At 45.9% G+C, this 27923-nt stretch overlaps 2 protein-coding genes across 10 annotated transcripts in view; one reads left to right on the forward strand and one right to left on the reverse strand.

Annotated features, from left to right (window-relative positions):
- The first annotated feature begins 59 nt into the window (after nt 1-59).
- Nucleotides 60-25436, forward strand: MPPE1 (metallophosphoesterase 1). Of its 8 annotated transcripts, none has more exons than XM_055102558.2 (12): nt 335-1011; nt 2922-3028; nt 11587-11681; nt 11850-12222; nt 15575-15683; nt 19421-19524; nt 20168-20242; nt 21881-21989; nt 22128-22193; nt 22285-22407; nt 23087-23227; nt 24276-25436. In XM_055102558.2, exons 4-12 carry the CDS (start codon nt 11942-11944, stop codon nt 24456-24458), a joined length of 1191 nt encoding a protein of 396 aa, XP_054958533.1. In that variant the 5' UTR covers nt 335-1011; nt 2922-3028; nt 11587-11681; nt 11850-11941; the 3' UTR covers nt 24459-25436. The 8 variants fall into 8 exon arrangements, with proteins under 8 accessions (XP_063453250.1, XP_034799285.1, XP_003811746.1 ...); XM_008964098.4 differs by having other exon boundaries at nt 363-1011; nt 22125-22193; XM_063597180.1 differs by lacking the exons at nt 335-1011; nt 11587-11681 and adding an exon at nt 60-140.
- The window catches only part of GNAL (G protein subunit alpha L), a 195374-nt gene continuing 190668 nt past the window's right edge, over nt 23218-27923 (reverse strand). For both annotated transcript variants that reach the window (XM_034943391.3, XM_034943393.3), the window contains exon 12: nt 23218-27910. In XM_034943391.3, the coding sequence (XP_034799282.2) occupies nt 27764-27910 (147 nt within the window). In that variant the 3' untranslated portion in view covers nt 23218-27763. The remainder of the gene's footprint in view (nt 27911-27923) is intronic.

Here is a 27923-nt window from a genome sequence, read left to right on the forward strand (position 1 = left end):
TGAGAAAAAAGCAAGTGCATAATAAATATTATAGTTATCCTGATTGTCTCCTTTATTCATCACACACTTCCTAAGCACATCTCTGGAGGGCACTTTCCAAGGCTCCGGGGGAGGAGAGGAAAGAGGCGCAGCCAGGCCTGGTGGGTCCCGGAGGGGCAGCGCGGCGCGGGAGGGGAACGGGGAGGCACGGCCTGGCTGCCACCGCGCGCGGAGCCCGGGAGCGGCTCCGGGGCTGTCAGCTGCCCGCCTGGCTCCTCCAAGGCCTGGAGCTCGGACGCGGGCTCTGGGGGCTTCTGGGGCGGGGAAGCGGGCTCGCGGGGAGCGGTGGCTGTGCTCAGAAGCCGGCCCTGGCGTCAGGAGGCCGGGCGCGCGGCGCGGGGCGCGAGTTCCCCTGCCCGCCTGTGCGCCCCGCAACGGGCCTTTCCTGGGCCCTAACGACAGCTCGCCCGTGCTTCGCCCTCGCAGCTCTCCTGTGTCCCCAAAATGCCTTTCCCGCGTTCCCCGCCCTTCAGCGGTGACTGCCCAGGGGACTCTGTAACGCGACACTCAGACTGCCGAGCCTGCCAGGCACTTTGGGGAGGGCGCTAGGGGCCGGGACGCGGCCGCCGAGCGTAGGTTCCGGCCTTTACTCCGAGTTGCGCACGGAGCCCCAGCTGCGGTTGTCCGCTCTGGGGATCACAGGCCGCGGAGACCCGGGAGCTACCCGCCAGGCCCCTTCAGACGACCCGCTTCCGCAAACCGGCCGTGGGACTCCGGCGCCGGGCGGACGAAGCGGCTCCGGGAAGACTCGGTCTTCCGCCCCCCCGCCTGAGGTCGCCGGGGCGGGGCTTCAGTGACAGGCCCGCGCGCTACCGCGGAAACAGGAAGTTGGCTGGGTGCGCGCCGGCTCCGGCTGCAGTTCCCGGGTCCCTCGGCCACCGAAGCCACCCTGCCCTGGTGAAAGGGCTCCCGCACCGCCCGGTGCTCCCCATCTGTCTGGCGTTGTGCGCAGAGCTGGAAAGCATGGCTGTTGTATGTATTCTTGCGCCCGTGTGACAACATTTAAACTTCTAAAAACGGAACCTCCTTCCGTTTTAGGATTGCAAGTTAACCTAGGAAAAACAGCATTCTGCAAATTATTTGCTGGAAAATCTCGGTGACTTAAGGCCCATGTATTACTTTGCAGGGGTCTCTCACTCTAGTTTACTGGTGTAGATTTTTTAAAAAATCCATCTTATCAAAAAATACCGTTTAAGGTGGAAAATTTCAAATGCAAGTCGCAGTTGATGAGATTGCAATTAATATATTTAAGATAGTGAATTAGAGAAAAACTACAGGTCAGTGCATATTAAGTATTTTTTTCATATTTTGGGGGGATTAGATTTTTAACGATAACTTTGAAGTTAAAAATTAAAAGATAGGCTGGGTGCCGTTGCTTAGGCCTGTAATTCCAGCACTCTGGGACGCTGAAGGGGGAGGATGGCTTGATCCCAGAGATGCGAGACCAGCCTGGGCAACATAGCAAGCCCCCCGCCCCCACCATAACAACAAAAGTACCAAAAAAAAAAAAAAAAAAAAAAAGCCAGGTGTAGTGACACGCACCTGAAGTCCCTGCTACTCGAGAAGTTGTGGGGGAAAGGATCGCTTCGGCGCAGGAGTTTGGGGCTGCAGCGAGCTGTGACGCAGCCTGCGGTTGACAAAAAGTCAAACTCTGTAAAATATTTGAAGGGATTAATTCTGAGCCAAATATGAGTGACCATGGCTGGTGACACAGCCATTTGGAGACCCTGAGAACGCGTACGCAAGGTGGTCGGGGCCCAGTGTGGTTTTATGCATTTTAGGGGAGCCATGAGTCATCAGTCAAATACATGTAAGATTAAGATGTACATTGGTTCGGTCCATAAAGGTATGACAGCTGAGGAGGTGGGTGGGTCGGGGGCTTCCGGGTTATAGGTAGATTGAAAATTTTCTGATTGGCATTTGGTTGAAAGATTTATTATCAATGGAAAGGAATGTCTGGGTTACAATAAGAGGCTGTGGAGACTGAAGTTTTATCATGCAGATGAAGCCTCCAGGTAAGTTAAGTGTCCAGCATGTTAAATGCTGGTCTGCTTTTCCTGAATTCCAAAAGGGAGGAGGATGAAATGTGTCAAGTTCCACCCCCACTTCCCATCATGGCCTAAACAAGTTTTGCTTAAAACAACCTAAAACAAGATTAACTCTGGAATGCCCTTGGTGGGGTCCATGCAGATGGTTGAGGGGCCTTAGGATTTCATTTTTGATTTACAATGGGCGGTGGAGTGAGACCCTATCTCTAAAAATAAATAAATAAATAAATAAATAAATAAATACAAATTGAAAAGTTCAAAGATAAATTTTTTTTTTTTTTTTTTTTTTGAGACGGAGTTTCGCTCTTGTTGCCCAGGCTGGAGTGCAATGGTGCGATCTCGGCTCACTACAACCTCCGCCTCCCGCATTCAAGCGATTCTCCTGCCTCAGCCTCCCGAGTAGCTGGGATTACAGGCATGCGCCACCACCCTGGCTGATTTTGTATTTTTAGTAGAGATGGGGTTTCTCCATGTTGGTCAGGCTGGTCTTGAACTCCCGACCTCAGGTGATTGCCCACCTCGGCCTCTCAAAGTGCTGGGATTACAGGCATGAGCCACTGCACCCGGCCTAAAGATAAAATATTTGGCTCCCAATTATGGCTTGCAGTGATTATTCACACATGTTGGGCAGAAATGTTTTATATAATTTATATATAAATACAGGTATTTTATATTGTAATTCAAGATAGGTATTCTTGGCCACTAACCCAATGTCTTGTTTCTTTAGCTTCTCAGCTTCTTTTTTACTTTCAAAGTTGGTCAGGTTTCCTGTTAATAGTTAACTAAATGAAAGCTCACTCACTGACAAAACACACATTTTTGCTTTCATTTCAGATAAATGAATTCTGATTTTGGGGAGCAGATGCCAACTTAGAGCCTCGTACCAATCTCTCTGTCTTTAAAAGATGAGGTGACTTGGTGATTTTCCTGGAAAATTATAGGTAATATATAATCTAGCTTCCATATTTTACGGATATGTCTGGAGGTACCAGAGAGTTGCATCTCTGCCTTTCCATCCTAGGCCGGCCTGAACTGTCTTGTGAAAGCTGTACACTGTTCCTGCTGGGTTATCGTTTGATGATCTTAATAAGACTGATAAATTGAACTTGGGAGTGAAAACAGTAACACTTTAAGAAATTTTGAATTTTAAGGCTGAGGACTAGGCTCTGATTTTTTTTCTATCCTCACAAAAGCACTGAGGTGGACACTGCGGGTTGTGAGGTTCAGGAGGGGTAAGTGGCTGGCACAAGGTCACAGAGCAGCGCTGCCATTTGGCTACTTTCCAATTCAGCATAGCTGCCCTCTGTGCTGGTGGTATTCACAGCATGCAAGATAAAATACTCACCAAGGAACAAGTGGCTAACTCCTCACAGAGCTCTCACGGTTTCCTCTTTCCTGACAAAAAGGTAGGGCTCACCGGGGTGGGGGTGTCTGCAGAGCTCCCAGGTGCTGGTGGTCAGCAGGTTTCCTTCAGCTGAGTCAGAAAATGGGGAGGCAGAAAATGAGGAGGCTGGGGTAAGGTTTGGCCCAGCAAGCGAGTGAAACAAGTCAATTTATACCCTTGGGAAGCAAGCCATCCGGTAGGAGTGAAGCCTCATTACCTAATGCTGGTGCCATTTCTGGGGAGAGAAGGAATCTCTTCCCCTACCCTATCAGGCCTACAAGTTATTCTGTCTTCATTTCAGGTAGGAAAAGAGGGCATGTTTTGGCCATAACATTGAAGACAACCTTGGGAATGCTAATTCAATGAGTCTTTGGTAGAGGAAGAAAAGGAATTTCCCAAGATTTGAGCAAAAGGTGTTTTTTGTTGTTGTTTTTTTGTTTTGTTTTGTTTTGTTTTGAGACAGTCTCCCTCTGTCACCCAGACTGGAGTGCAGTGGCCCAATCTCTGCTCATTGCAAGCTCTGCCTCCCAGGTTCAACTGATTTTCCTGCCTCAGCCTCCTGAGTAGCTGGGATTACAGGTGTGCACTACTACACTAGGCTAATTTTTGTATTTTTAGTAGAGACGGGGTTTTGCCATGTTGGCCAGGATGGTCTTGAACTCCTGGCCTCAAGTGATCTCCCTGCCTCCACCTCCCAAAGTGCTGGGATTACAGGGTGTGAGCCACCTGCCCAGAAGGTGTTCTGTTTAAGGATCTGCTGTCAAAAGTTTTCTAAATAGGTTTTTGTTCTGTTATCTTTTTTTTTCTTCTTTTTTTTTGAGATGGAGTCTCGCTCTGTCGCCTAGGCTGGAGTGCTATGGTGAAATCTCGGCTCACTGCAACCTCCGCCTCCTGGGTTCAAGTGATTCTTGTGCCTCAACCTCCCAAGTAGCTGAGATTACACGCTCACTCAACCACACCCGGCTAATTTTTGTATTAAATATATTTAGTAGAGATGGGGTTTCACCATGTTGGCTAGGCTGGTCTTGAACTCCTGGCCTCAAATGGTCCACCTGCCTTTGTCTCCGAAAATGCTGGGATTACAGGCATGAGCCACCATGCCCCGCACAGCCACTCTTATCTTTTAAAAAATGATCATGTTGGGCTGGGCGCAGTGGCTCATGTCTGTAATCCCAGTATTTTGGGAGGCCGAGGCCAGTGGATCACTTGAGCCTAGGAGTTTGCCACCAGCCTAAGCGACATGGTGAAACCCTGTCTCTACAAAAAATGCAAAAATTAATGGGGCGTGGTGGCACACGCTCACCTGTAATCCCAGCTGCTCCAGAGGCTGAAGTGGGAGGATTGCTTGAGTCCAGGAGGTGGAGGTTGCACTTAGCTGGGATCACACTACTGTACTCCATCGTGGGTGACAGGGCGAGACCTTGTCTCAAAAAAAAAAAAAAAAATATTATGTTATATCAGATAGCTGCTTCACATGGTTATCAGGGTCTTCTTAGGAAAATATGTAACAGTGCCAGCCAGCTTGCTTGCTCTCTTTCTCTGTCCTGTTTGCTCCCCCAACCCCTTCTGCTCTTCTCTCCTTTTCTACTATCCTCCTTCCTTCTTTCCTTCCAAGTCTTCCTCTGGTTGAATGGCTCTGTGTAGGATATTTGAAATTCCTTTTTGGAAAAAAGAATGTTAGGGGTAGAAGGTATTTGATTTACAAGTGGCAAATCCATACAGATCTGCAGCAACCTCAATTCTTGCCTGCTTAGAAAAAAATAATTCCACTGAGGGGCATAAGGCAGAAAAAGAGACTGAGGCAAGTTTCTGAGCAGGAGTGAAAGTTATTAAAAAGCTTTAGAGCAGGAAAGAAAGAAAAGTACATTTGGAAGAGACCCAAGAGGGCAATGTGAAGGTCAAGTGCAGTGTTTTTTGTTTTTGTTTTTGTTTTTTTGTTTTTTTGAGACGGAGTCTCGCTCTGTCCCCCAGGCTGGAGTGCAATGGCGCGATCTTGGCTCACTGCAAGCTCCGCCTCCTGGGTTCATGCCATTCTCCAGCCTCAGCCTCCCGAGTAGCTGGGACTATAGGCACCTGCAACCACGCCCGGCTAATTTTTTATATTTTTAGTAGAGACGGGGTTTCACCATGTTAGCCAGGATGGTCTCGATCTCCTAACCTTGTGATCCGCCCGCCTCGGCCTCCCAAAGTGCTGGGATTACAGGCGTGAGCCACCGTGCCCAGCCAAGTGCAGTGTTTAACCGTAATCCTAGGACTTTATAGGCTGACCTACTTCTGGCGTCTTGCACCCCTTCTCCATGATTCTTCCCTTAGGGTGGGCTGCCTGCATGCACAGTGCCCTTCTTAAGCTTGGGAGGTGAGCATGAGCAGTGTGTTTAGGAAGTTGTACGCATGCCCATCTGTGGCTTTCTTTTTCCTGTGGAGTGCCCCCAGAAGGTCATACTCTGCCATTTTGTCTCCTGATGTGTATGCCCAGGAAGTTGCCCCTCTCTGGCATCTGCATTTAATTAACACTTTAATGTGGCAGCTGTGGACCCTCAGGAGATTGTCTCTCCTTGGCGCTGGCTGCTAAATGATCGTTTTTAGAGAGGCAATATGTTAACTGTTGAATGGGCACCTGGTGATCACCTGACATTCCTGGTAGGTGGGAAGAGCCCTCACCTGCCCCGCTCATGCCTGCCTATCTGTAACAAAAACACAGAAGTTTGAGGGAAGCGCCAGAACTCCCCTCTAACCCAGTTTGTTTGCAGTAAGGTCGCTTATCTGCAAGGAGTAAGAGGCCATGCTGAGTGAGCTCAGTGGGGAGTTGGGGCAGGGAGAGCCCAGGTTGCCTGGAAGTGCAAACCCACAGGCTGTCTCTATGTCCTCTGTCCTGCTCTCTTCATCCAGGGAAGCTGGAGGACTGCAGTTTTGCATCCTATCCTGCCCTGAGCCTCACTTTGGGCTGTCAGCCAGCCTTGTCTCCAGCCTGCTCACCACTCACTGATGCTTTTTGCGCCTCTTAGTCATAACTGCTCAAACAAGGCTCACTCTGATGAAGAGAAGGGGGTGTAGAAGAGCAATTATCAAGGTGTCATTCTGGTATTTCATCTTGGGAAACCAGAAACCTACCAAACAGCAAGGGTTTGCATACTGGAAGACTCCTCAGCCTGCCCCAGAAGGTCAGCATTCCTTCCCTCTCAACTAGTTCTGTACAGCTGGAGGAAACATAAGGTGTTAGAAAGTTTCAGCTATGGTTTTGGGTTTAGCTTTTAGGATTTTGGGAGATTCTAGGCCTTTTGAAAGAAAAATGAGATAGTAAGATCGAATGGCTGCCTTTGACATATTTGATTTAATCACAACAAAGGAAATTGCCTGGCGTTAAGGAACCTGTTATTTATCCCTCAGAGGCTCTCCAGCAGAGAACCCAGGCCCTTCACCATACTGGTGCATGGTTCCTGCCACTTGTGCAGTCCATTCCGAAGTTTCTTACAGATGAGGTGGGTGACTGCAAACAGGCACTGCTGCTTCTCCTCTGTGTCAGAGTAAGCACAGACAGCACAGGGTGGCTGCACATCCTGAGTTGTCTGGGACAGTCCTGGTTTACACCATTGCCCTGTTTTAATTTTTATTAGTGACATTTTTCACTCAAAGCTGTCCCCAGTTGGAAGATAAAGGTATGTTGTGACTGCGATTATGCGGCATGTGTGGTTTGCCTTAGAGAAAAGAGAGGCAACAAAAGTTCTAAGTGAAGAAGATAAAGTACAGCTTGACCAGCTGATAAAGATGTTGTGGGGTTTTGGAGGAGAATTTCAGCAAGAGCAGTTGACTCCAGATGATATGCAAAGCTGCTTTTGACCTCTCTGTCTGAAAGGACATAGTTAAAATCCAGTATTTGTTTGCCATTCCCCCTTTGTTTATTTATTTTGAGATGGAGTCTCACTCTGTTGCCCAGGGTGGAGTGCAGTGGCACGATCTCGGCTCACTGCAACCTCCACCTCCTGGATTCAAGCGATTCTCCTGCCTCAGCCTCCCTAGTAGCTGGGATTACAGGCATGCACCACCACACCTGCCTAATTTTTGTATTTAGTAGAGATGAGGTTTCACCATGTTGGCCAGGTTGGTCTTGAACTCCTGACCTCAGGTGATCCACCTGCCTTGGCCTCCCAAAGTGCTGGGATTACGGCTGTGAGCCACTGTGCCAGGCCAGCTGTTCCCTTTTAAATTAAGTACTTAGTCTGGGCACAGTGGCTCACGCCTGTAATCCTAGTACTTTGGGAGGCCGAGGCAGGTGGATCACCTGAGGCCAGGAGTTCGATACCAGTCTGGCCAATGTGGTGAAACTCCATCTCTACTGATAATATGAAAATTAACTGGGTGTGGTGGTGCACATCTGTAGTCTCAGCTACTTGGGAGGCTCAGGTAGGAGGATTGCTTGACCCCAGGAGGTGGAGGTTGTAGTGAGCTGAGAGCACACCACTGCACTCCAGCCTGGGTGATGGGAGAGAAACTCTGTCTCAAAAAAATAAAAATAAATAAATAAATAAATCAAGAGTTAATATAGGTAATGCCATTCTAATGAAACAGAGGAATGACAGTCCCCAATGGAAGGGCCGTCCATTTCACCATTTCCTACCCTTTCATCTTCTGAAAAGCCAGAAATAGTAATGAATACTTAATAGTACCACATACCCATTGCCAATGCTCCATTAGAATACTTATGAGAAGATTTCTTCATTTATCAGTTTCTGAAGGTATTGCCAATTTTTCCGTTAGGTTTTAAACTTTTGATAATGGCTCAAAGTACATTTTCACACCTATTTATTTTTCTTTTTCTCTTACTTTTTTTTTTTTTTAATGAGACGGAGTCTTGCTCTGTCGCCCAGGCTGGAGTGCAGTGGCGCAATCTCGGCTCACTGCAGGCTTTGCCTCCTGGGTTCACGCCATTCTCCTGCCTCATCCTCCCGAGTAGCTGGGACTACAGGCGTCTGCCACCACACCTGGCTAATTTTTTGTATTTTTAGTAGAGACGGGGTTTCACTGTGTTAGCCAGGATGGTCTCGATGTCCTGACCTCGTGATCTGCCCACCTTGGCCTCCCAAAGTGCTGGGATTACAGGCATGAGCCACTGTGCCTGGCTTATTTTTCTTTAGGTAAGGTTTAAAGGTTTTCCACATCTTAATGGTTGCTTATAGACACCAGTGTAAAACAAGCTAGGGACTCTTATAGGGAATGGGGGTTATTTTATTTTATTTTTTTGAGATGGAGTTTTGCTCTTGTTACCCAGTCTGGAGTGCAATGGCGTGATCTCAGCTCACTGCAACCTCCACGTCCTGGGTTTAAGTGATTCTTCTGCCTCAGCCTCCCGCGTAGATGGGACTACAGACGCCCACCACCACGCCCAGCTAATTTTTTTTTTGAGACGGAGTCTTTCTCTGTCACCGAGGCTGCAGTGCAATGGCGTGATCTTGGCCCACTGCAACCTCCGCCTCCCAGGTTCAAGTGATTCTCTTGCCCTCAGCCTCCTGAGTAGCTAGGATTACAGGTGCACACCATCACCCTGGCTAATTTTTGTACTTTTAGTAGAGATGGGGTTTTGCCAGGTTGGCCAGGCTAGTCTCGAACTCCTGACCTCAGGTGATCCGCCCACCTTGGCCTCCCAAAGTGCTGGATTACAGGCTTGAGCCACTGCGCCCAGCCTAATTTTTGTATTTTTAGTAGAGACAGGGTTTCACCACGTGGGCCAGGCTGGTCTCGAACTCCTGATGTCAGGTGATCCACCCGCCTCGGCCTCCCAAACTGCTGGGATTACAGGGGTGAGCCACTGCACCCAGCCAGGAATGGGGGTTATTCTTAATTTCCCTATGCAAATGTAGAGTTCTGAGGATGCATTTCACAGAGGTGATTTTAGACCCTGGGGAAATGAGGTGGTTATTGACTCCATGCCTATGTGTGACATGAAGTTCCTAGATTCATGTTAGAAAATCATCTTCCTAGAAAAGGACTTTATTTTTTTATTGGTTCAATTAGGGTCTCTGGTCAATGTCTCCCAAAGCTCCCACCCCGTAAGACTTCAGGGGCTTCTCTGACATCTGAGCTCCCTATACCCTCCCTGGGAAGGTCACCGCCCTTCTCAGATGCTCATCTTGCGCGCAGTTAAAGAACCTGGAAGTAGAATGCCACCATTTATAGCCTATCTCAGGGCAGCCTTTTACCAACTTTTCTCTTCAGAGGTCTCAAAAATAGATGCTTTCTTTACAGGATGCAAAGCTCATCCAAGATTTGGGATGAATCCATAAAAATTTTGAAGGTTCCCTTACAGAAGCCACTATACATAAATAGCTTATAAAAGAAGGCCATCCAGAGTTTTAAGGCACATTTGCAGGGGGAAACCCATTTTTGTGAAAACATATAATCTGGTTGCAGTACTCAATATTCATATTCACAGATGGTGGCTCTGTTGCAATCACCCACAGGTTCTTCCTGCCCACTGCACAGACAAAACCATTCACCGAGACTATGGTACTGCAGTAAATAAGTAGTTTGGGCTGGGCTGGGCACGGTGGCTCACGCCTGTAATCCTAGCACTTTGGGAGGCTGAGGCGGGTGAATCACTTGAGCTCAGGAGTTCAAGACTAGCCTGGGCAGCATGGCAACACCCCATCTCTACTAAAAATACAAAAAAAATTAGCTGGGCGTGGTGGCACACACCTGTAATCCCAGCTACTCGGGAGGCTGAGGCATGAGAATCACTTGAACCTGGGAGGCAGAGGTTGCAGTGCGCTGACATTGTGCCATTGCACTCCAGCCTGGGTGACAGAGTGAGATTCTGTCTCAGAAAAAAAAAAAAAAAAGTTTAATTAATGAAGGCTGGCCACTGAGAGATGGAATTATTACTCAAATCAGTTTCTCTGAATCTCAGAGGTTAGGGTTTTTATGGACAATTTTGTGGGCAGGGAGCTGGGGAATAGGAGTTGTTGATTGGTTGGGAATGAAATCATAGGGATGTGGAAAACAGTCCTTGTGTGCTGAGTCCACTTCTGGGTGGGGTCATAGGATCAGTTGAGCCAGGAAATATGGGTCCCAGCAGGGTCAGTCAGGTAGGGTAAATCAGTTGCCCGAAAGTCTGAAAAATATGTCAAAAGACCAATCTTAGGATCTACAATAGTGATGTTATCTATAGGAGAAATTGAAGGAAGTCACAAATCTTTGTTACCTCTGGCCTCATGACTCCTGAGCATTTAGGGATTATAGAAACTACATTCAGCAGAATTCAAGCCCCTCCCCTAATCCTAATCTCGATACCTTTCATTAGTTTTCAAAGGTGGTTTCAGCCTCAGAACAGGGAGTAGACTATTATCATCATCCTTGCTTCAAAGTTAAACTATAAACTGGCCTGGCAAAGTGGCTCACGCCTGTAATCCCAGCACTTTGGGAGGTTGAGGCAGGTGGTTCATTTGAGGTCAGGAGTTTGAGACTAGCCTGGCCAACATGGCGAAAAACCATCTCTACTAAAAAAATATACAAAAATTAGCTGGACGTGGTGACGAGTGCCTGCAATCCCAGCTACTTGGGAGGCCGAGGCATGAGAATCACTTGAACCCAGGAGGCGGAGGTTGCAGTGAGCCCAGATCACACCACTGCACTCCAGCCTGGGTGACAGGGGAGACCCCATTTCAAAAACAAAACAAAACAAAACAAACAAAAACCTATAAACCAAATTTCTCCCAAAGTTAGCTTGGCCTATATCCAGGAATGACCAAGGACATCTTGGCAGTCAGAAACAAGATGGAGTCAACTATGTCAGATTTCTGTTACTGTTATAATTTTGCAAAGGTGGTTTCACTGTCAGATCCTGGCCTCTGGGTCCAATGTGGAATGAATTCCTTGGATCTTTGAAGCACATTGTCCATGAATATTCACTTATTTTGTGGACAAGCAGAGTAGAAAAGTGATGAATTAACACCAAAAGCAACACATTACAGGCGGCTTGTGACCTGTTGATTTTTAAGGTCAAGGAGGGGTGGTGGGGAATCCTGGGAGTCAAAATTACACTTAAATAATACTGAATTTTCCCATTATGTCTCCTACCTTGACACACATCATTCTCATGGATTCCCATTTGATGATTTCTAGAATATTAACGAAACTTTATCATCTTGGTGAGAAAAGCATTCTAATAGCTTTATTCTGACATATGGAGGTATGGAGAGCTTGAAGGAGTCAGAGAGGTCAGTTGTTTTCCTTATTAGTAATCTGGCATATTATTATTGTAAAAGTATAAGACGATTAATTTGGAAATGTAGATAGATTATGTAACTCATTAGTTCTTAATAGAGGGAGGTCATGATACCTGTATTATTAGGGAACATAACTGAATTCTTTTCCTTTTCCCGTAGGTGCCCAGCTAAGACCTGAATGCCATCACCCTCCCCAGGGCTCTGCAGTTTTCTCGTGGTGAACCCTTGATGGATTTGTTGTTGCTTGAGAAATGGCGATGATCGAATTGGGGTTTGGAAGACAGAATTTTCATCCATTAAAGAGGAAGAGTTCATTGCTGTTGAAACTCATAGCTGTTGTCTTTGCTGTGCTTCTATTTTGTGAATTTTTAATCTATTACTTAGCGATCTTTCAGTGTAATTGGCCTGAAGTGAAAACCACAGCCTCTGATGGTGAACAGGCCACACGTGAGCCTGTGCTCAAAGCCATGTTTTTGGCTGACACCCATTTGCTTGGGGAATTCCTAGGCCACTGGCTGGACAAATTACGAAGGTAAGAGGTAAAATCAGGAATCTTTCTAAAATTCTGTAGGCAAAACGGTATAGCCCTCTCCTCATAGGCAAGGCTTATGGCTTTAGGTTACTCTTAGTTATTTTCCTCTCAAAGGAGGACATTTAGGGACATTTGACTTTTCCTTGAATTTACCATTTACTGAGGATATATACAGGGCCCCATAATTTGGGAGTCAGATCTGGGCCACATCGCTTTGTGACTTTGGACAAGTTGTTAGGGCCCCTCTGAGCCCCTGCCTCCTTGTTTGTAACTGGGTTAAGACAAGAAACATCACAAGATGTGCCACGCAATGACAACAAGATGCTACACAATGCCTGGTGCCTGGGACTGGTCCCCTGGGCAGGGGAGGACACAGATGTGGGTTGGTGGTCCCATCTCACCTTCATTGCTGTGTAACTTTGAGCCTATTGGGTTTCAGCCTCCTCTAGGCAGCAGAGGAGCAGAGCAGATTTGTGGCTGTCACCCTGGGGAAGGATCAGGTCCTATCTTTCCAACTCACACCTGCCCCTGCATGGTCCATTGTTTTTTTTCACCAGGAAGCTTTTTAAACAAATTATTTTTAGGCCAGGCACACTGGCTCATGCCTGTAATCCCAGCACTTTGGGAGGCCAAGGCAGGTGGATCACCTGAGGTCAGGAGTTCAAGACCAGCCTGGCCAACATGGTGCAACTCCATCTCTACTAAAAATAGAAAAATTAGCTGAGCATGGTGGCGGGCACCTGTAATCTCAGCTACTCCGGAGGCAGAGGCAGGAGAATCGCTTAAACCTGGGAGGCAGAGGTTGCAGTGAGCTGAGATTGCACCACTGCACTCCAGCCTGGGCAACAGAGCAAGATTCCATCTCAAAAAAAAAGAAAAGAAAAGAAAAGAAAAGAAAAGAATGAAAGAGCAGCTATACCTTTTTACTAAGAGTTTTAACCAAAGGAGGCGTGAGCTCAAGAAGGGCCGGTGGGGGGCCTGCAGTGTCTTGGTCTTACAAATTGATCTGGTCTCGCCAAGTAGCCTTCTGTGCCTTCTTCCTGCTGCTGTTTCTAGATTTTTACTTCCCATGGTGAATAACATTAAATCAAGAGAGACTGAGAAGCTGGGTGCAGTGCTTCATGCCTGTAATCCCAGCACTTTAGGAGGTGGAGGTGAAGAACTGCTTGAGGCCAGGAATTTGAGACCAGCCTGGGCAACATGGCAAGACCTCATTTCTACAAAAAGCAATAAACAAAAACCAAAAATAGCTAATTTTTGCTATTTATGCCCGCTTGTAGTCCTAGTTACTCAGCAGGCTGAGGCAGGAGGATCGCTTGAGCTATTTTGAGCACCAGAGTTTGAGCCTCCAGTGAGCTATGATCATGGCACTGCAGTCCAGCTTGGGCGACAGAGCAAGAGCCTGTCTCTAAAAAAAAAAGTAAAATAAAATAAGAAAAACGGAGAAATGTATTTTGAGAGAGATCTTGGGTAAAAAGCCTTTCAGGGGTGATGTGTACCATTCAGTTCACTTGGGATCTAAAAATCTTCCTCTGACCAGAAATTACATTGACTGATTAAAATGGGGTCTAGCTCTGTTGCCCAGGCTGGAGGGCAGTAGTAGGATCATAGCTCACTGCAGTCTCCCAAGTAGCTAGGACAACAGGCTTGTGCCACTACGCCCAGCTAATTTTTACTTTTCTGTAGAGATGGAGTTTTGCTGTGTTGCCCATGCTGGTTTTGAACTCCTGGCCTCAAGTGATCCTCCCTCCTTGGCCTCCCAAAGCATTGAAATTACAGGTGTGAGTCACTGCACCCAGCCTACTTTCCCCTATTTATATATCCCAGGACATAGCATTTCCCTTTTGTAGAGGAGGAGCAGCCAGGAAAATGCCTTAAAAAGGAGGAAAGGTTTGGATTTCTTAGAAAAATGACATAGGCTGGATTTGGTTTGGTTGAAGACGGGGAGGGCTGAGCAAGCACTGACATTTTTGAGCACCTGCTGTGTGCCTGTGCCATGCTTTACAAATGCTGTCTTATTTAACCCTGTAACTATCCTGTGCAAGTAGGGTTTAAAATCCCCATTTACCGGCCGGGTGTGGTGGCTCATGCCTGTAATCCCAGCACTTTTGGGAGGCTGAGGCGGGTGGATCACCAGAGGTCAGGAGTTCGAGACCAGCCTGACCAACATGGAGAAACCCCATCTCTACTAAATATACAAAATTAGCTGGGTGTGGTGGCACATGCCTGTAATCCCAGCTACTTGGGAGGCTGAGGCGGGAGAATCATTTGAAACGGGGAGGCAGAGATTGCAGTGAGCTGAGATCACACCATTGTACTCCAGCCTGGGCAACAAGAGCGAAACTGCATCTCAAAAAATAAATAAATAAAATAAAATAAAATCGTCATTTACCAATGAAGACACTGGGCATCAGAACAGGCAATTTTTTCAAAGCCACACAGCTTTTCAATGGATTGAGCTGGGATGTTAAGCCATCGTCTGTCAGATTGCAGATCCCAGGCTGTTTTTTTTTTCTTTGAGATGGAGTCTCGCTCTGTCACCCAGGCTGGAGTGAATGCAGTGGCATGATCTCAGCTTACTGCAACCTCCGCCTCCTGGGTTCAAGCAATTCTCCTGCCTCAGCCTCCCAAGTAGCTGGTACCACAGGCGCATGCCACCATGCATGGCTGGTTTTTTGTATTTTTAGTAGAGACAGGGTTTCATGATATTGGCCAGGCTGGTCTTGAACTCCTGACCTTATGATCTGCCCACCTCGGCCTCCCAAAGTGCTGGGATTACAGGCATGAGCCACCATACCCAGCCTCCAGGCTCTTTTCATTTGCTTGTCTTACCTCTGGGAGGATTACTTGCATGTCTGAAATCTCCAGGATTTCCTGTTTTGATATTGGCTAGCCTATTTCTCTCGTCATCTCTCCTCCAACTTGGAAGCAAAGAAGGAGGTTGAAGTCCCTTTAAGAAGAAGCTAAAATTAAGCTAGATACAATAATCTCCTCTGTGTGGTACAAAATCAGTCTATATTGAGCATCTTTGGAAGCTGCATTAGGCTCTCTCAGATCCCAGTTGCTGTCTTGACTGAGTGATGGCTGCAGGATGCAGAGTGGGGCCTGTTTCTGCACACCACAGTATCTGGGGTGTGTGGAAGGGATGGCCGGACTCTTCTCTGATACTTAATTCCCCACCTTTAATCAGATATGGACTCTTTGGCCCTTCAAGCCAGGGATGGGAATGCAAGAGTGGGGCTCTGGAAGGAGAGTGGAACCATTTAGTTTGCTGTTTAAATGGTGCATAATAAAGAAGTAGCCTCCACCTAGGAAAGAGACTGATGCCTTACTTTTTCCTATTGGCATCAAGGGAATGGCAGATGGAGAGAGCCTTCCAGACAGCTCTGTGGTTGCTGCAGCCGGAAGTCGTCTTCATCCTGGGGGATATCTTTGATGAAGGGAAGTGGAGCACCCCTGAGGTAGGACTCTGTGTTCCAGGTGCCCTCATCCTGCTGTGAGGTCCAGCACAAGTATCCCAGAGAATCCACGAAGCAATGTCAGCTTCAGCTGGAAATTTTATGGAAGTTGTACTTACTACTGATATTAAAAATGCGTAGGCTATTTGGAAGATGATTAGAATTCATAGGCTATCTAAGCTTATTAGAACAACTCAATCTTGAGTTAGGTTGGCTAATTGTAAACATTTGTCTATGTAGGAAATATGTCGATTAGCCAGATATCATTTAGTTGGAATACACTGTTTTGTGAACCTCTTGGGAAAGGGAGAAACGGGCAAGATAGATGTTATTTCAGTTGTCACCGAAATTGCAAAATACATATTGAAATGTACATTTAATTTCACACTCTTATTGAACCATGACATTATGAGAATCGTGCTGCAAAAGAGACTTGCTATTCTCCTCTGATTTTCTTTTTTCTGAGTGAGAGATGCAGAAGGAGCGCTGGGGACTTGATGTGAGGATCCTCTGCTTTCAGAGGGGGCTGAGACCCCTGCCTGGGTATTGGGGTAATGTAAGACTTTCCACAAACCAAAGAGAAAAGCGGTTCTCACCTTAGTTGTCACAATGTTTTGCTTATTACATCCTTGGAACAAAACGAATGAAGACATGAGCTGTTCTTGCTGCTTAAAAATGTTCAGTCACTAATGGTTTTTGGAAAATCTTAAATTTGGGGTATAGTTTAAAAAACTTCATCACATGCCTGTAGTACCAGCACTTTGGAAGGCCAAGGCAGGAGGATTTTTTTTTCTTGAGATGGAGTTTCACTCGTTGCCCAGGCTGGAGTGCAATGGCACAATCTCAGCTCACTGCAACCTCTGCCTCCCAGGTTCAAGCGATTGTCCTGCCTCAGCCTCCTGTGTGCTAGGATTACAGGCATGTGTCACCACGCCCGGCTAATTTTGTATTTTTAGTAGGGACGGGGTTTCTCCATGTTGGTCAGGCTGGTCTCAAACTCCTGACCTCAGGTGATCTGCCCACCTCAGCCTCCCAATGTGCTGGGATTACGGGCATGAGCCACCATGCCTGCCCTTTCTTTTTCTTTTTCTTTTTGGTGCTGTGGGGGATGGAGTCTCACTCTGTCACCCAGGCTGCAGTGCAGTGGTGTGATTTTGGCTCACTGCAACCTCCGCCTCCTGGGTTCAAGCGATTCTCCCTCCTCAACCTCTCGAGTAGCTGAGATTACAGGCACACACCGACCCTGTTTCTACAAAAAATACAAAAATCAGCCAGGCGTGATGGTGCACGCCGCTACTCAGGAGGCTGAAGTGGGAGGATCACTTGAGCCTGGGAGGTCAAGGCCACAGTCAGCTGTGCACCACTGCATTCCATCCTGGGTGACAGAGTGAGACGCTGTCTCAAAAAATCAAGATAAAAATCAAGGAAGACAAACAACCCAAACAAAAACAAAACAAAAAAAACCCCACAACAAAAATCCAAAAAACCTTACTGGCATTTCCTAGGACAATTCAATAGCTGCACAAGAGAAATCTTGTTTCAGAGTTGATAGGAACCAGTTTACAGAGTTGCAATGTTTGTTATTATCTAGGCTATAATTAAATGTGAGATAGTGGAAATGTTATATGTAAAAACAACTAGTTACAAAATGAGGTTGGATAGATATGTTGCTTTTCCAAATTAAGGGCAACATTTTATGTTTTTCTATGTCTGTTATTCTGATTTTATGTTACTCTATATTTTTTTATTTTTTTCAGCTGGTGTCTTGCTCTGTCACCAAGGCTGGAGTGCAGTGGCGTGATCTCAGCTTACTACAACCTCTGCCTCCCTGGTTCAAGTGATTCTCCTGCCTCAGCCTCCTTGAGTAGTTGGGATTACAGGCACCCGCCACCACACCCAGCTAATTTTTGTATTTTTAGTAGAGACAGGTTTCATCATGTTGGCCAGGCTGGTCTCAAACTCCTGACTTCAAGTGATCCGCCTGCTTCAGCCTCCCAAAGTGCTGGGATTATAGGCATGAGGCACCGCGCCTAGCCATCTAACTTTAAATGTTATTTGTTAAAGTGGAATCTTTGTAAATGTATTCAAGGACTCTAGCCAGCATATTTCCTTAAGTTTTGCCAGATTTACAACATTTAGGATAAAGTTGGTTACTATCTAGAATAGAGGTTTTTTTTTGTTTTTTTTCTCTACCCTAGGGTGTTTGTACAATTGATATTTTTAGCTTTATAAAAATAAGAACTACACTAACATAACTCTGAAGTTTTAATAGTTAAAGCAAGTATCAGAATAATTTTGAAAAATTTGTTACAATAAGTATTTTTTGTCTTTCTTTCTCCCACATCTCATTAGTTCTGGTTTCCACAGTTGTAGCCATAGGGGAATGCCACCTTTAAAGATGTTCTCATCCTTGTCTTAGTTGAGACACATGAAGAACTTACTGGACATTTTGTCAGAGCCTGTTCTTATAGCATGCCCAGATCTGAAGCATTTCTCCACCAGGGTCTATGAATGGTCTTCAGGGGATCTTGAAATAATAGGTGTATGAACCAAATATTTTTTGGGATTGCCAGTTATTGTTTTAAGATGGGAGAGGATACCATTTAAAAATTTGGCGTCAGGCTGAGCTTGGTGGCTTATGCCTGTAATCCTAGCACTTTGGGAGGCTGAGGCAGGTGGATCACTTGAGGTGAGGAGTTCGAGACCAGCCTGGCCAACATGGTGAAACCCTGTGTCTACTAAAAATACAAAAATTAGCTGGGCATGGTGGTACACGCCTGTAATCCCAGCTACTCAGGTGACTGAGGCATAAGAATCACTTGAACACTGGAGGCAGAGGTTCCAGTGAGCCAAGATCATGGCCACTGCACTCCATCCTGGGTGACATAGTGAGACCCTGTCTCAAAAAAACAACAAAATAAAACAAAAACTTGGCATCAAATTAAATAACAGTAAGTATTAATTGTAATTTTAAAAAAAGACATATTATGGCCAAGTGTGGTGGCTCATGCCTGTAATCCCAGCACTTTGGGAGGCCGAGGCGGGCGGATCATGAGGTCAGCAGATCGCGACCATCCTGGCTAACACAGTGAAACCCCGTCTCTACTAAAAATACAAAAAATTAGTCGGGCGTGGTGGCGGGCGCCTGTAGTTCCAGCTACTCAGGAGGCTGAGGCAGGAGAATGGCGTGAACCCCGGAGGCAGAGCTTGCAGTGAGCCGAGATCGTGCCACTGCACTCCAGCCTGGGCAACAGAGCGAGACTCCATCTCAAAAAAAAAAAAAAAGTTCTACATCATCTTTATGGGCATCTGATTTGAACAGGGGAATTCATTCACTTCTTACATCAAAATAGGGATCATTGGCTGGGTGCGTTGGCTCATACCTGTAATCCCAGCACTTTGGGAGGCTGAGGCGGGCGGATCATGAGGTCAGGAGATCGAGACAATCCTGGCTAACATGGTGAAACCCTGTCTCTACTAAAAATACACACACACAAAATAAGTTAGCCGGGCATGGTGGCATGTGCCTGTAATCCCAGCTACTCCAGAGGCTGAGGCAGGAGAATTGCTTGAATGCGGGAGATGGAGGTTGCAGTGAGCAGAGATCGCACCACTGCACTTCAGCCTGGAGACAGCCAGACTCGTCTCAAAAAAAAGCAAAACAAAATAGGGATCATGTTTTTTTAGCCTCAGGGCAGAGATGGTTCTCTGGCTCTCAGCAGTGGTTCTTTTTCCCTCAGGCCTGGGTGGATGATGTGGAGCGGTTTCAGAAAATGTTCAGACACCCAAGTCATGTACAGCTGAAGGTAGTTGCTGGAAACCATGACATTGGCTTCCATTATGAGTAAGTAGTTCACAAAAGCCCTGCACCCTGAGAGCTCTTGTTAACTGTAATTCTAAATCTGTTGGAATTCAGGTGAGAGCCCTATTTGTGCTGTCTTGAAATTTGTTTTCTTCAAAAGATGTAAGCTCTGGGATATTAAACTCTTTAAGGGGTTTTTACTTGGTGCATAGTACACCCTCAACAAATATCTGTGGAATGAATGAATTGTATGTGCCCTTGGGAAACATCTAACTTGAAATGTACATTTAATGGCCAATTATTGTCTTTGGGAATGAAAAACCAAGATCATTTAGACTTTAATAGCTAACATTTATATAGTGCTCTAGTGCTTATAATGTGCCATCTGTTTCAAGTACTTGACTTCCATATATTAACACATTAATCTTTACCATGGTCCTGTTGTTTTACCTACGGTACCAATGTGGAATCTGAGGCCCTGGGCAGCTGAGTAACTTGCCCCAGGCTTCATAGTAAGTAATGGAACTAAAATTTGAGCTTTGCTATCCTGGGGCCAGGTAGAGCCCTTAACTAATAATGCTAGTCTGAAACTCAAGTGTTGAAAGTTATTTTGTGTTCATGATGACTCTAGGAGTTTCTAAAATGGCTTGTCCTGAAAAATGTTTCTTCTCACAATTGAATATAGGATGAACACATACAAAGTAGAACGCTTTGAGAAAGTGTTCAGCTCTGAAAGACTGTTTTCTTGGAAAGGCATTAAGTGAGTATTATTTGTAAATTCTTCCAAGACCTTTAGTCCTTGGAAACTTCATTTTTTAAAGGTGCCTGCCATACTGGGATCTATCATCTACCTGCATTCTGTTTAGCCTGGTTTATGATCTTTAAACAGCAGTGCCTTAGGCTGTCCTTGCTGGTGCTCACCATGGGAGCCGATAGATGGGAAACCTCAAACCACCCTGGTTTTCCTTGACAACCCCATAATGAATCGGTCAGTTTATGACTCTGCCCAGCCACTGTGGGAATGATAGTCTTTCTGTCTGCACTGTCTCTGGGTAGCACAAATTTCATCAGCCCATTTTGTAAAAGAGTCTTTATTTGATCAAAATATACTAATTTCACGTTACAAAGACTGTTCTCGTAGTTATGGTGTCATAACTACTATGGGATTTGGTGGCAAGTGTGTCACAGTTCCTCTGTAGCTCTGTGCCACCCATCTCCATTGGCCTGGGCTTTTAGACCAGAGCATCCTGACCCTTAGCCTGACCATGAGCAGCTCCCGCTCTGCGAGGCCACCTCAGTGCCCATCTCTACATCCTTTCTGGGCTGTGTATGCGGCTGCAGCACGGTGGACAGGACTCTATACTGATTATAGATGCGGTGGAGAAAACAGGTGGGAGTGGAAGCCTTTTCTCTTTTAATCTTGTCCTTCCTGTGGGTGCCCAGCACTCTGTTGACCTTGGACACAGCAGGTCTGCAGGTGAGGTCATTTCTGTCCAGCGGCTTCACCACCAATGCTCACCTTTCCCTCTGCCAGGAGGGCAGAGTCTCTAGTAGGTGGCTTTCTCTGCTGACTCATAATAGAAGCATGATACAGTTTGAATTATTTCCCTCTAAGTGTGTGTTTAAGACACTTCAAACAGCTTATCATACTGCTGATCACTTGATAACTCCACTCCTTATCTCTAAAACGAGTTAAATTTCAAGCAGTCTTTACTGACAGGTACTTTTGTCATTCCAAGATGGTATGCATGTAGGAAATAAAATCGTATTTAGTGGGAGTCTTTAAAAAAATGTGGCTGCTGAGTCTAACCACAGTGGACTTTGTTATTACCCTAGTTTGGGATTATCCATACCCAGTTAGCTCTAACCGGCACCCTACCCTCTGCCTTACTTGCTGTGTGTGTCTGTATGTCACTGATGCATTCTGTGGTTCCCTCTACCTGTTAGTCACAATATCTGACATGTACTGAGTACTTTCTAGTGGCAGGCTGTGTTCTAAACACCTGCCATGTCATTTCATTGAATCCTCACAACCAGCTGATGGGGTGGGCATAGGGTTCTTAGCCCCCTGCACAGAAGAGGCGCTGTAACAGATGAGGTTCTGGTTGGAGGATGAGCTTAGACATAGTCTAACTGCAGAGCTTCTGTAATCTGGGATTTCTCACAAGTTTAGGGTCAAAAACCCTTCGATCGTGTCTTAGACAGAACTCCCAGTAATGCTATTTTTGTTAACATTGACTCATATTTAAAAATACACCAAATTATTCTGGGTGGGATTGAAAGCTGCTCTGGGCTTGTTTCTTTGCACTGGATGCTTAGCTTTCTTTTCATGGGAACAGTAGGGAAAAGAAAGCACTGATACCCCCGGCGGCCTCACCTGCGTTTCCCTCCGCCTCAGCTTCGTGATGGTCAACAGCGTGGCGCTGAACGGGGATGGCTGTGGCATCTGCTCTGAAACAGAAGCAGAGCTCATTGAAGTTTCTCACAGACTGAACTGCTCCCGAGAGGTAGGAGAGCATCTGAATGCCACAGGTGCCTTCTGTCCCGTGTTGCTCCGCTTCGGTTGCTCACTCAGCCCCCTAGCGCTTCTTGCCCTTTGATGAGGGTCAGGTGTGCGGATTAATGGCCTGACTTGTACCCAGCAGGCACGTGGCTCCAGCCGGTGTGGACCTGGACCTCTGCTGCCCACGTCTGCCCCTGTCCTCCTGCAGGTGAGCTGGGGGAGGAAAGGGCTCGTGGCAGACAGCAGGCAGCCTGTGGTTTCACGATAGCCGCCTGAACTCCTCTCTCCACCCCGGACAGCATTATCCTCTGTATCGGAGAAGTGATGCTAACTGTTCTGGGGAAGACGCTGCTCCTCCAGAGGAAAGGGACATCCCATTTAAGGAGAACTATGACGTGCTTTCACAGGAGGCATCACAAAAGGTTTGCCAGGGTGTCGTGATGCTAATTCATGTCGCAGTGTGACTCTCATCACCTTGCATGTCAACAAGCAGAGTGCCCAGGCTAGAGCAGGTGTTTGCTGAAACGTTCATGACTTAGTTATCACCTGGGGACAGGGGTGGAGGCCTGGCTTTCACAGTATCTCAGATTTTCATTTAATCGCTTTTTTTTTTCCAGTAAGCCTACTTCTGTTTCCTACCCTCAAGTCAGTAATAGTCTCAGCTATTCTTTGTATTCAGAGTTTTTCACCAACTTAAATGTATTTAGAAATGTGAATAGAACTGAAAAGTCAATTTTTTAGGGACTTAATTAAAATTAAAATGCATTTTCTTATATAGATTTATATAATACATATTACATTATACATAATATATAAATATAGGAAATATTTATAAGATAAATGTATAAAATATTTATAAAGATAAAATACCGTAAAAAGTATATAAAATCTGGGATGAGAACAAAGGGCTGACCTTACCTTTGATTTAGTGTAAATAAACCAAAGGATTTTTAAGGAAAAAAATAAACCAGTCCTTCAAAATAAGGATTTAGTATGTAACTTAATGAAAGAAGCGATGGCCAGCGGCCGTCTGCTGAGTGGTGAGAGCCTGGTTGAGGATGAGCTAACAGCCTGCTTTGCTGTCTTCTCGGCCACTGTCAGCTGCTGTGGTGGCTCCAGCCGCGCCTGGTTCTCAGTGGCCACACGCACAGCGCCTGCGAGGTGCACCACGGGGGCCGAGTCCCCGAGCTCAGCGTCCCATCTTTCAGTTGGAGGAACAGAAACAACCCCAGTTTCATCATGGTAACGTGAAAGTTTATTTTTGTCTGAAAGCTTTCATAAGTATTTAAATCAACACAGTAATCAACTATTTAATTGCTGCAATCAGTCAAAATTTACAAAAGCCACACACAAATTTCCCTCCCTCTACATGTAGCTCCATACGCTGCCCCTTGCCAAACACCCTTCCGGGAACCAATCAGCATGACATTCCTGGGCAGTTAATGTGAGAAGCGAGGGCAGGGCACCATCCAGGTGGACTTTATCCTTCAGGGAGGGCCGTGTCCTCTCCTCTTACACTCTGTATGTGTTTAATTTTCTAAAGAAACAACCATTTATTCATTAGCTATACTCAGCCATCTTCTCTTATTTTCTAAACATGCCCATTTGACCTGGCAGAGAACGCTACAGCTTTTGCAGGTTGATAAAAGATGTTTCACTTAATGACCACTGGGCGTTTTAACTCCTTTCAGCCATGGGCTCCTGCATCCAGCTCACGATGCTGGTACGACAGGTTCTTTTACTTCATAAAAAGGTGGAGGAAACCCTAACATTTTCAAATTCAAAGTAAATGAAAACATTTGCCACTGTTGTTCCACATAAAAGTATCTGCAAAGAAAAGCCCATGGAGATGACCTGGACACACGTATTTCTAGGGAACAGATGCTTAGTTGAGCATCAAGGGGCGGGAAGACACCTTTCCCTCCTTGTTCCTCACTGACCGATGACCCTGGAACTCCACGGTGCCTCTCTGAATCTCTGTTATGGATCCCCCACTATATTTGATGGGAACCCAGTGAGCCAGGGGCCAGTTTTGACAGGTCAGTGTCCCAGACATTTTCCACTCAGGCACACTTGGGCCTTACTTGTCTCTCCTGCCGGAGCCTGGGCTGGTCGGGGGTGAGCTGTGCAGGGGGAAGGCTGGGCCCCCTTGGTCTCAGGTGAGGAGGGCCCGTTCCCTGCCTCACCTGAGGGGGACCTGAGAAGGCAGTCTTCCCTCTGCTGTTTCTAAGACTGCGGTGTTCAACCTGTGCCTGGTGCTCTCAGCATAACTTTCCCTTCTCCTTTCCAGGGTAGCATCACGCCCACAGACTACACCCTCTCCAAGTGCTACCTCCCGCGTGAGGATGTGGTTTTGATCATCTACTGTGGAGTGGTGGGCTTCCTTGTGGTCCTCACACTCACTCACTTTGGGCTTCTAGCCTCACCTTTTCTTTCTGGTTTGAACTTGCTCGGAAAGCGTAAGACAAGATGAAGAGCAGGCGCCATTATAAATATCAAAGCCCAAGAAATGGAACTTTGGGCAGAGATCATGTTAGAATCAAGTGGATGATGAGACCAATTACAGGCCGTCTCTCTGCACAGCACAGAAATTCTCAATCACTGAAATGAGTAACTAACTGCAAAATAAATAGTTGATTGTACTGTTCTCATGCTATAAAAGTGGACAGGTACTCTACAACAAATCTGTTTTCTCATTTTTATCAAATATATGTATCATCAAAGGTTGCATCTGTACAGTATGTAAATGCTATTAATGTCGTCACTCACATGCACGACAGTCCTTGTTCCCCCAGGAAGGGCCTGGTGGCCCCAGCACACACTTGGGATTATGTGTATACATAAATATTGGGCTGTTTCCCTCTTCCTGTGAAGTGGTTCTCAAATTCCTATGTACTGTAAAGCTGTACCCTTAAAAGTACAGATGTGGCCGGGCCCAGTGGCTCACACCTGTAATCCCAGCACTTTGGGAGGCTGAGGCGGGTGGATCACTTGAGGTCAGGAGTTCAAGACCAGCCTGGCCAACATGGTGAAACCTCGTCTCCGCTAGAAATACAAAAATTAGCCAAGCATGGTAGCAAGTGCCTATAATCCCAGCTACTTGGGAGGCTGAGGCAGGAGAATCCCTTGAACCCGGGAGGCGGAGGTTGCAGTGAGCCAAGATCATGCCACTGCACTCTAGCCTGGGCAACAGAGTGAGACTCCGTCTCAAAAAATATATTAAAAAAAAAAAGTACAGATGTGATGTGCAGAACATATTGTTTTCGTAGATTTTTATACTTGATCAATTAATGGAATCAGATTTTTAGATAAGTGTAATTTTCTCTATAGGAGACCACGTTGCTACATCTGTTAATGCCTGTCAGTGATCAAAAGAAACTCAAAAAGTGGAATGGGATATGGCTTTTGGTACCTGAAAATAAATGCTTTAATAATTGTAAGCCAGATAAAAGTTATTCTTTTTGTTTTTTTTCTTAACAGTCTGGCTGTTGTTTGAATTAAACTCTTAAACAGGATGTTTAGTTAGAGGGTAATTGTTGAGTAATGATGCATACAACAGCATACTTCCCTTTCTTGCTGGGGGTGTAGCTTTTCAGTTTTCTTGTTTTACTTTGACAGTGCAAGGGGAACTGAAAATAATTTCCATTGTATTTATCTTAGTTCAGCTGAGGGCTTTATGAGACAGTGGATGGGAGGGGCAGTAAGACGGTGATGAGATAAAATATGTGTGTGTTGCACTGACTGTCTATAAAGTTATCCTTTCTTCATGAAAAAGTAGCATTTAAATCTGGATGAGTTTATAAAGGATTACAAAATGCTGATTTATAGAGTAAACTTTAAAATATTAAAGACTAAAGACTAAAAGAAGAGTAATGAAGTAATGTAGGCTGTCACTTCTCTAGATTTGTATTGTTGAAAATTTAACTTTGGACATCTTTATAGATTATTTTAGACCTACAAAAACTACCCTCAACTCTGTGGCTACAGAGAGAATATGAAGCATCATTGCTACAACAATTCTTACTTTCTAGATATTGTTGGTGTGTCATAATGTTTGAGGCTGTATTTGTAAGTCTTGCAACTGTGAGAAAGAGCCGTATCTTTTGACTTTATACTTCAGATTAAGGTTTTGTAATGTTTCTTCTTCAAAAGGCAAGTGAAGCTGTCAGCCTCATTCTCCTAGGCCAGACACAAACATTGACACATCAAGGTTTTTTTTTTTTTTTTTTGGCCTGAGTCTCACTTTGATGTCCAGGCTGGAGTGCAATGGCACGACCTCGGCTCACTGCAATCTCCACCTCCCAGGTTCAAGCGATTCTCCTGCCTCAGCCTCTCGAGTAGCTGAGATTACAGGCACCTGCCACCATGCCTGGCTAATTTTTGTATTTTTAGTAGAGACGGGGTTTCGCCATGTTAGCCAGGATGGTCTTGATCTCCTGAACTCGTGATCCGCCTGCCTCGGCCTCCCAAAGTGCTGGGATTACAGGCGTGAGCCACCGTGCCTGGCCACATTTTGTTTTTCTCTTACTGTTTGCTTACTTGTATGATGTAGCCTGTGTCCAAAGTTTTGACTAAGGGAATGATGGACCTGTTCCCACTTAGGGAACTTGAAGAAGTGTTTCATTAGCAGACTAATGAGGAAACATATTGTCTAGAGAGAGAGAAAAAAATCCCTGGTTCCCTGAAAAGATTAGATTGCAATTTGTACCCCTGAATTGAGTTCAGGTTTTTACAGCTCAGAGAAGTAACAGCAGGTGGCTGCAACAGCTTGTGATGTTGGTACATTGTCGGTAGAATGTGGATGATTAACGTGTATAACTTACAGTTTTTTAAATCAGGGAGTATTTTATAAAGTGCCAACCTGATAAAATATCCTAAATTCTATAGCTACCATTCATTCCTTTTTTCAGAGTAAGCAGCAGGTAATGTTGACATTAAGCTCTTCAGCACAATACAAACACATTTCATGTACAGGTATAGATAGCCATGGTGAAGGCACAAAGATCTACAAGGATTTTTCTTTAGTAGTTATACAAAAGAATATTACATTTTGTGGTCTGTACAGTGTAATAAACCAGCAATAGGGACAACAACAAAGAGAATCTAAGAAAGAAGACTATGCCTAAGTATAGGGAAAGTTTAGAGAATCGTTTTTAGACAGGACACATTTTGCAGTAGTGAATGTGGTAGGTTTTCTGCCTAAGAGGCTCAAAGTAGCTCTAATTCAAATGCCTGAGGCCAGCAGCGACTCTGAATGTGACTGTAAAAGGGTTTCTGGTCACTCTGTCGCTTGGGGTCGACTCTAAGTCTTGGGCTAAGGCCAATGGGAAGGGACCATCGCTCGTCAGCCTGCAGCTTCATAAAGGGACAATCAGAGACGGCCGTGGCTCAGGGCACTGCACGAACGCTCTTGCAGTCACGGTTGATAACGTGGAAAAAAAAAACAACTGTGTTTTCTCCCCATCTACCAAGTTCTCCTCGATGAATCAATAAAGGGAGAATGAATAATGGGGCTCCCACCTGGAGAGATTCTGCTGCAGTGTCGGCAATGAGAGTCGGTGGTTTGGGGGTGGGATGCTGCGGGAGGCTGTATTCAATGACAACAGAAGCTACACAACCAAACCTGAGGGGACAGAGGTAGCCAGAGGCTTGGTGGTCGACACAGAACGGGACAGACGGCCGCGAGATGGAACTAGAGACTCTGCCTCCTACCATGGCATGGGGCTGGCAGTCAGGCAGTCCGGGGCGCCGCTCCGTCGCAGGGTGGCGGCAGCATCCTCACAAGAGCTCATACTGCTTGAGGTGCATCCGCTGGATGATGTCGCGGCAGTCGTTGAACACCCTGCGGATGTTCTCTGTGTCCACGGCGCAGGTGAAGTGCGGGTAGCAGTAATGTTTGCCATCACCGGTGGCCGTGCTGATCCTCTGCAAGAGAGAG

The sequence above is a fragment of the Pan paniscus genome, chromosome 17 (genome assembly GCF_029289425.2).
Source record: "Pan paniscus chromosome 17, NHGRI_mPanPan1-v2.0_pri, whole genome shotgun sequence".
In the NCBI taxonomy this organism is placed as follows: Eukaryota; Metazoa; Chordata; class Mammalia; order Primates; family Hominidae; genus Pan; species Pan paniscus.

What these genes read in the sequence shown, in the direction of transcription:
- MPPE1 (XM_034943394.3), top strand. Translation starts at nt 11,942, where the DNA reads ATGGCGATGATCGAATTGGGGTTTGGAAGACAGAATTTTCATCCATTA. An exon ending in GACATTGGCTTCCATTATGA is followed by an intron (nt 19,525 to 20,167) that starts GTAAGTAGTTCA and finishes AATTGAATATAG; the next exon opens with GATGAACACATACAAAGTAG. An exon ending in GACTGAACTGCTCCCGAGAG is followed by an intron (nt 21,990 to 22,124) that starts GTAGGAGAGCAT and finishes ACTTGTACCCAG; the next exon opens with CAGGCACGTGGCTCCAGCCG.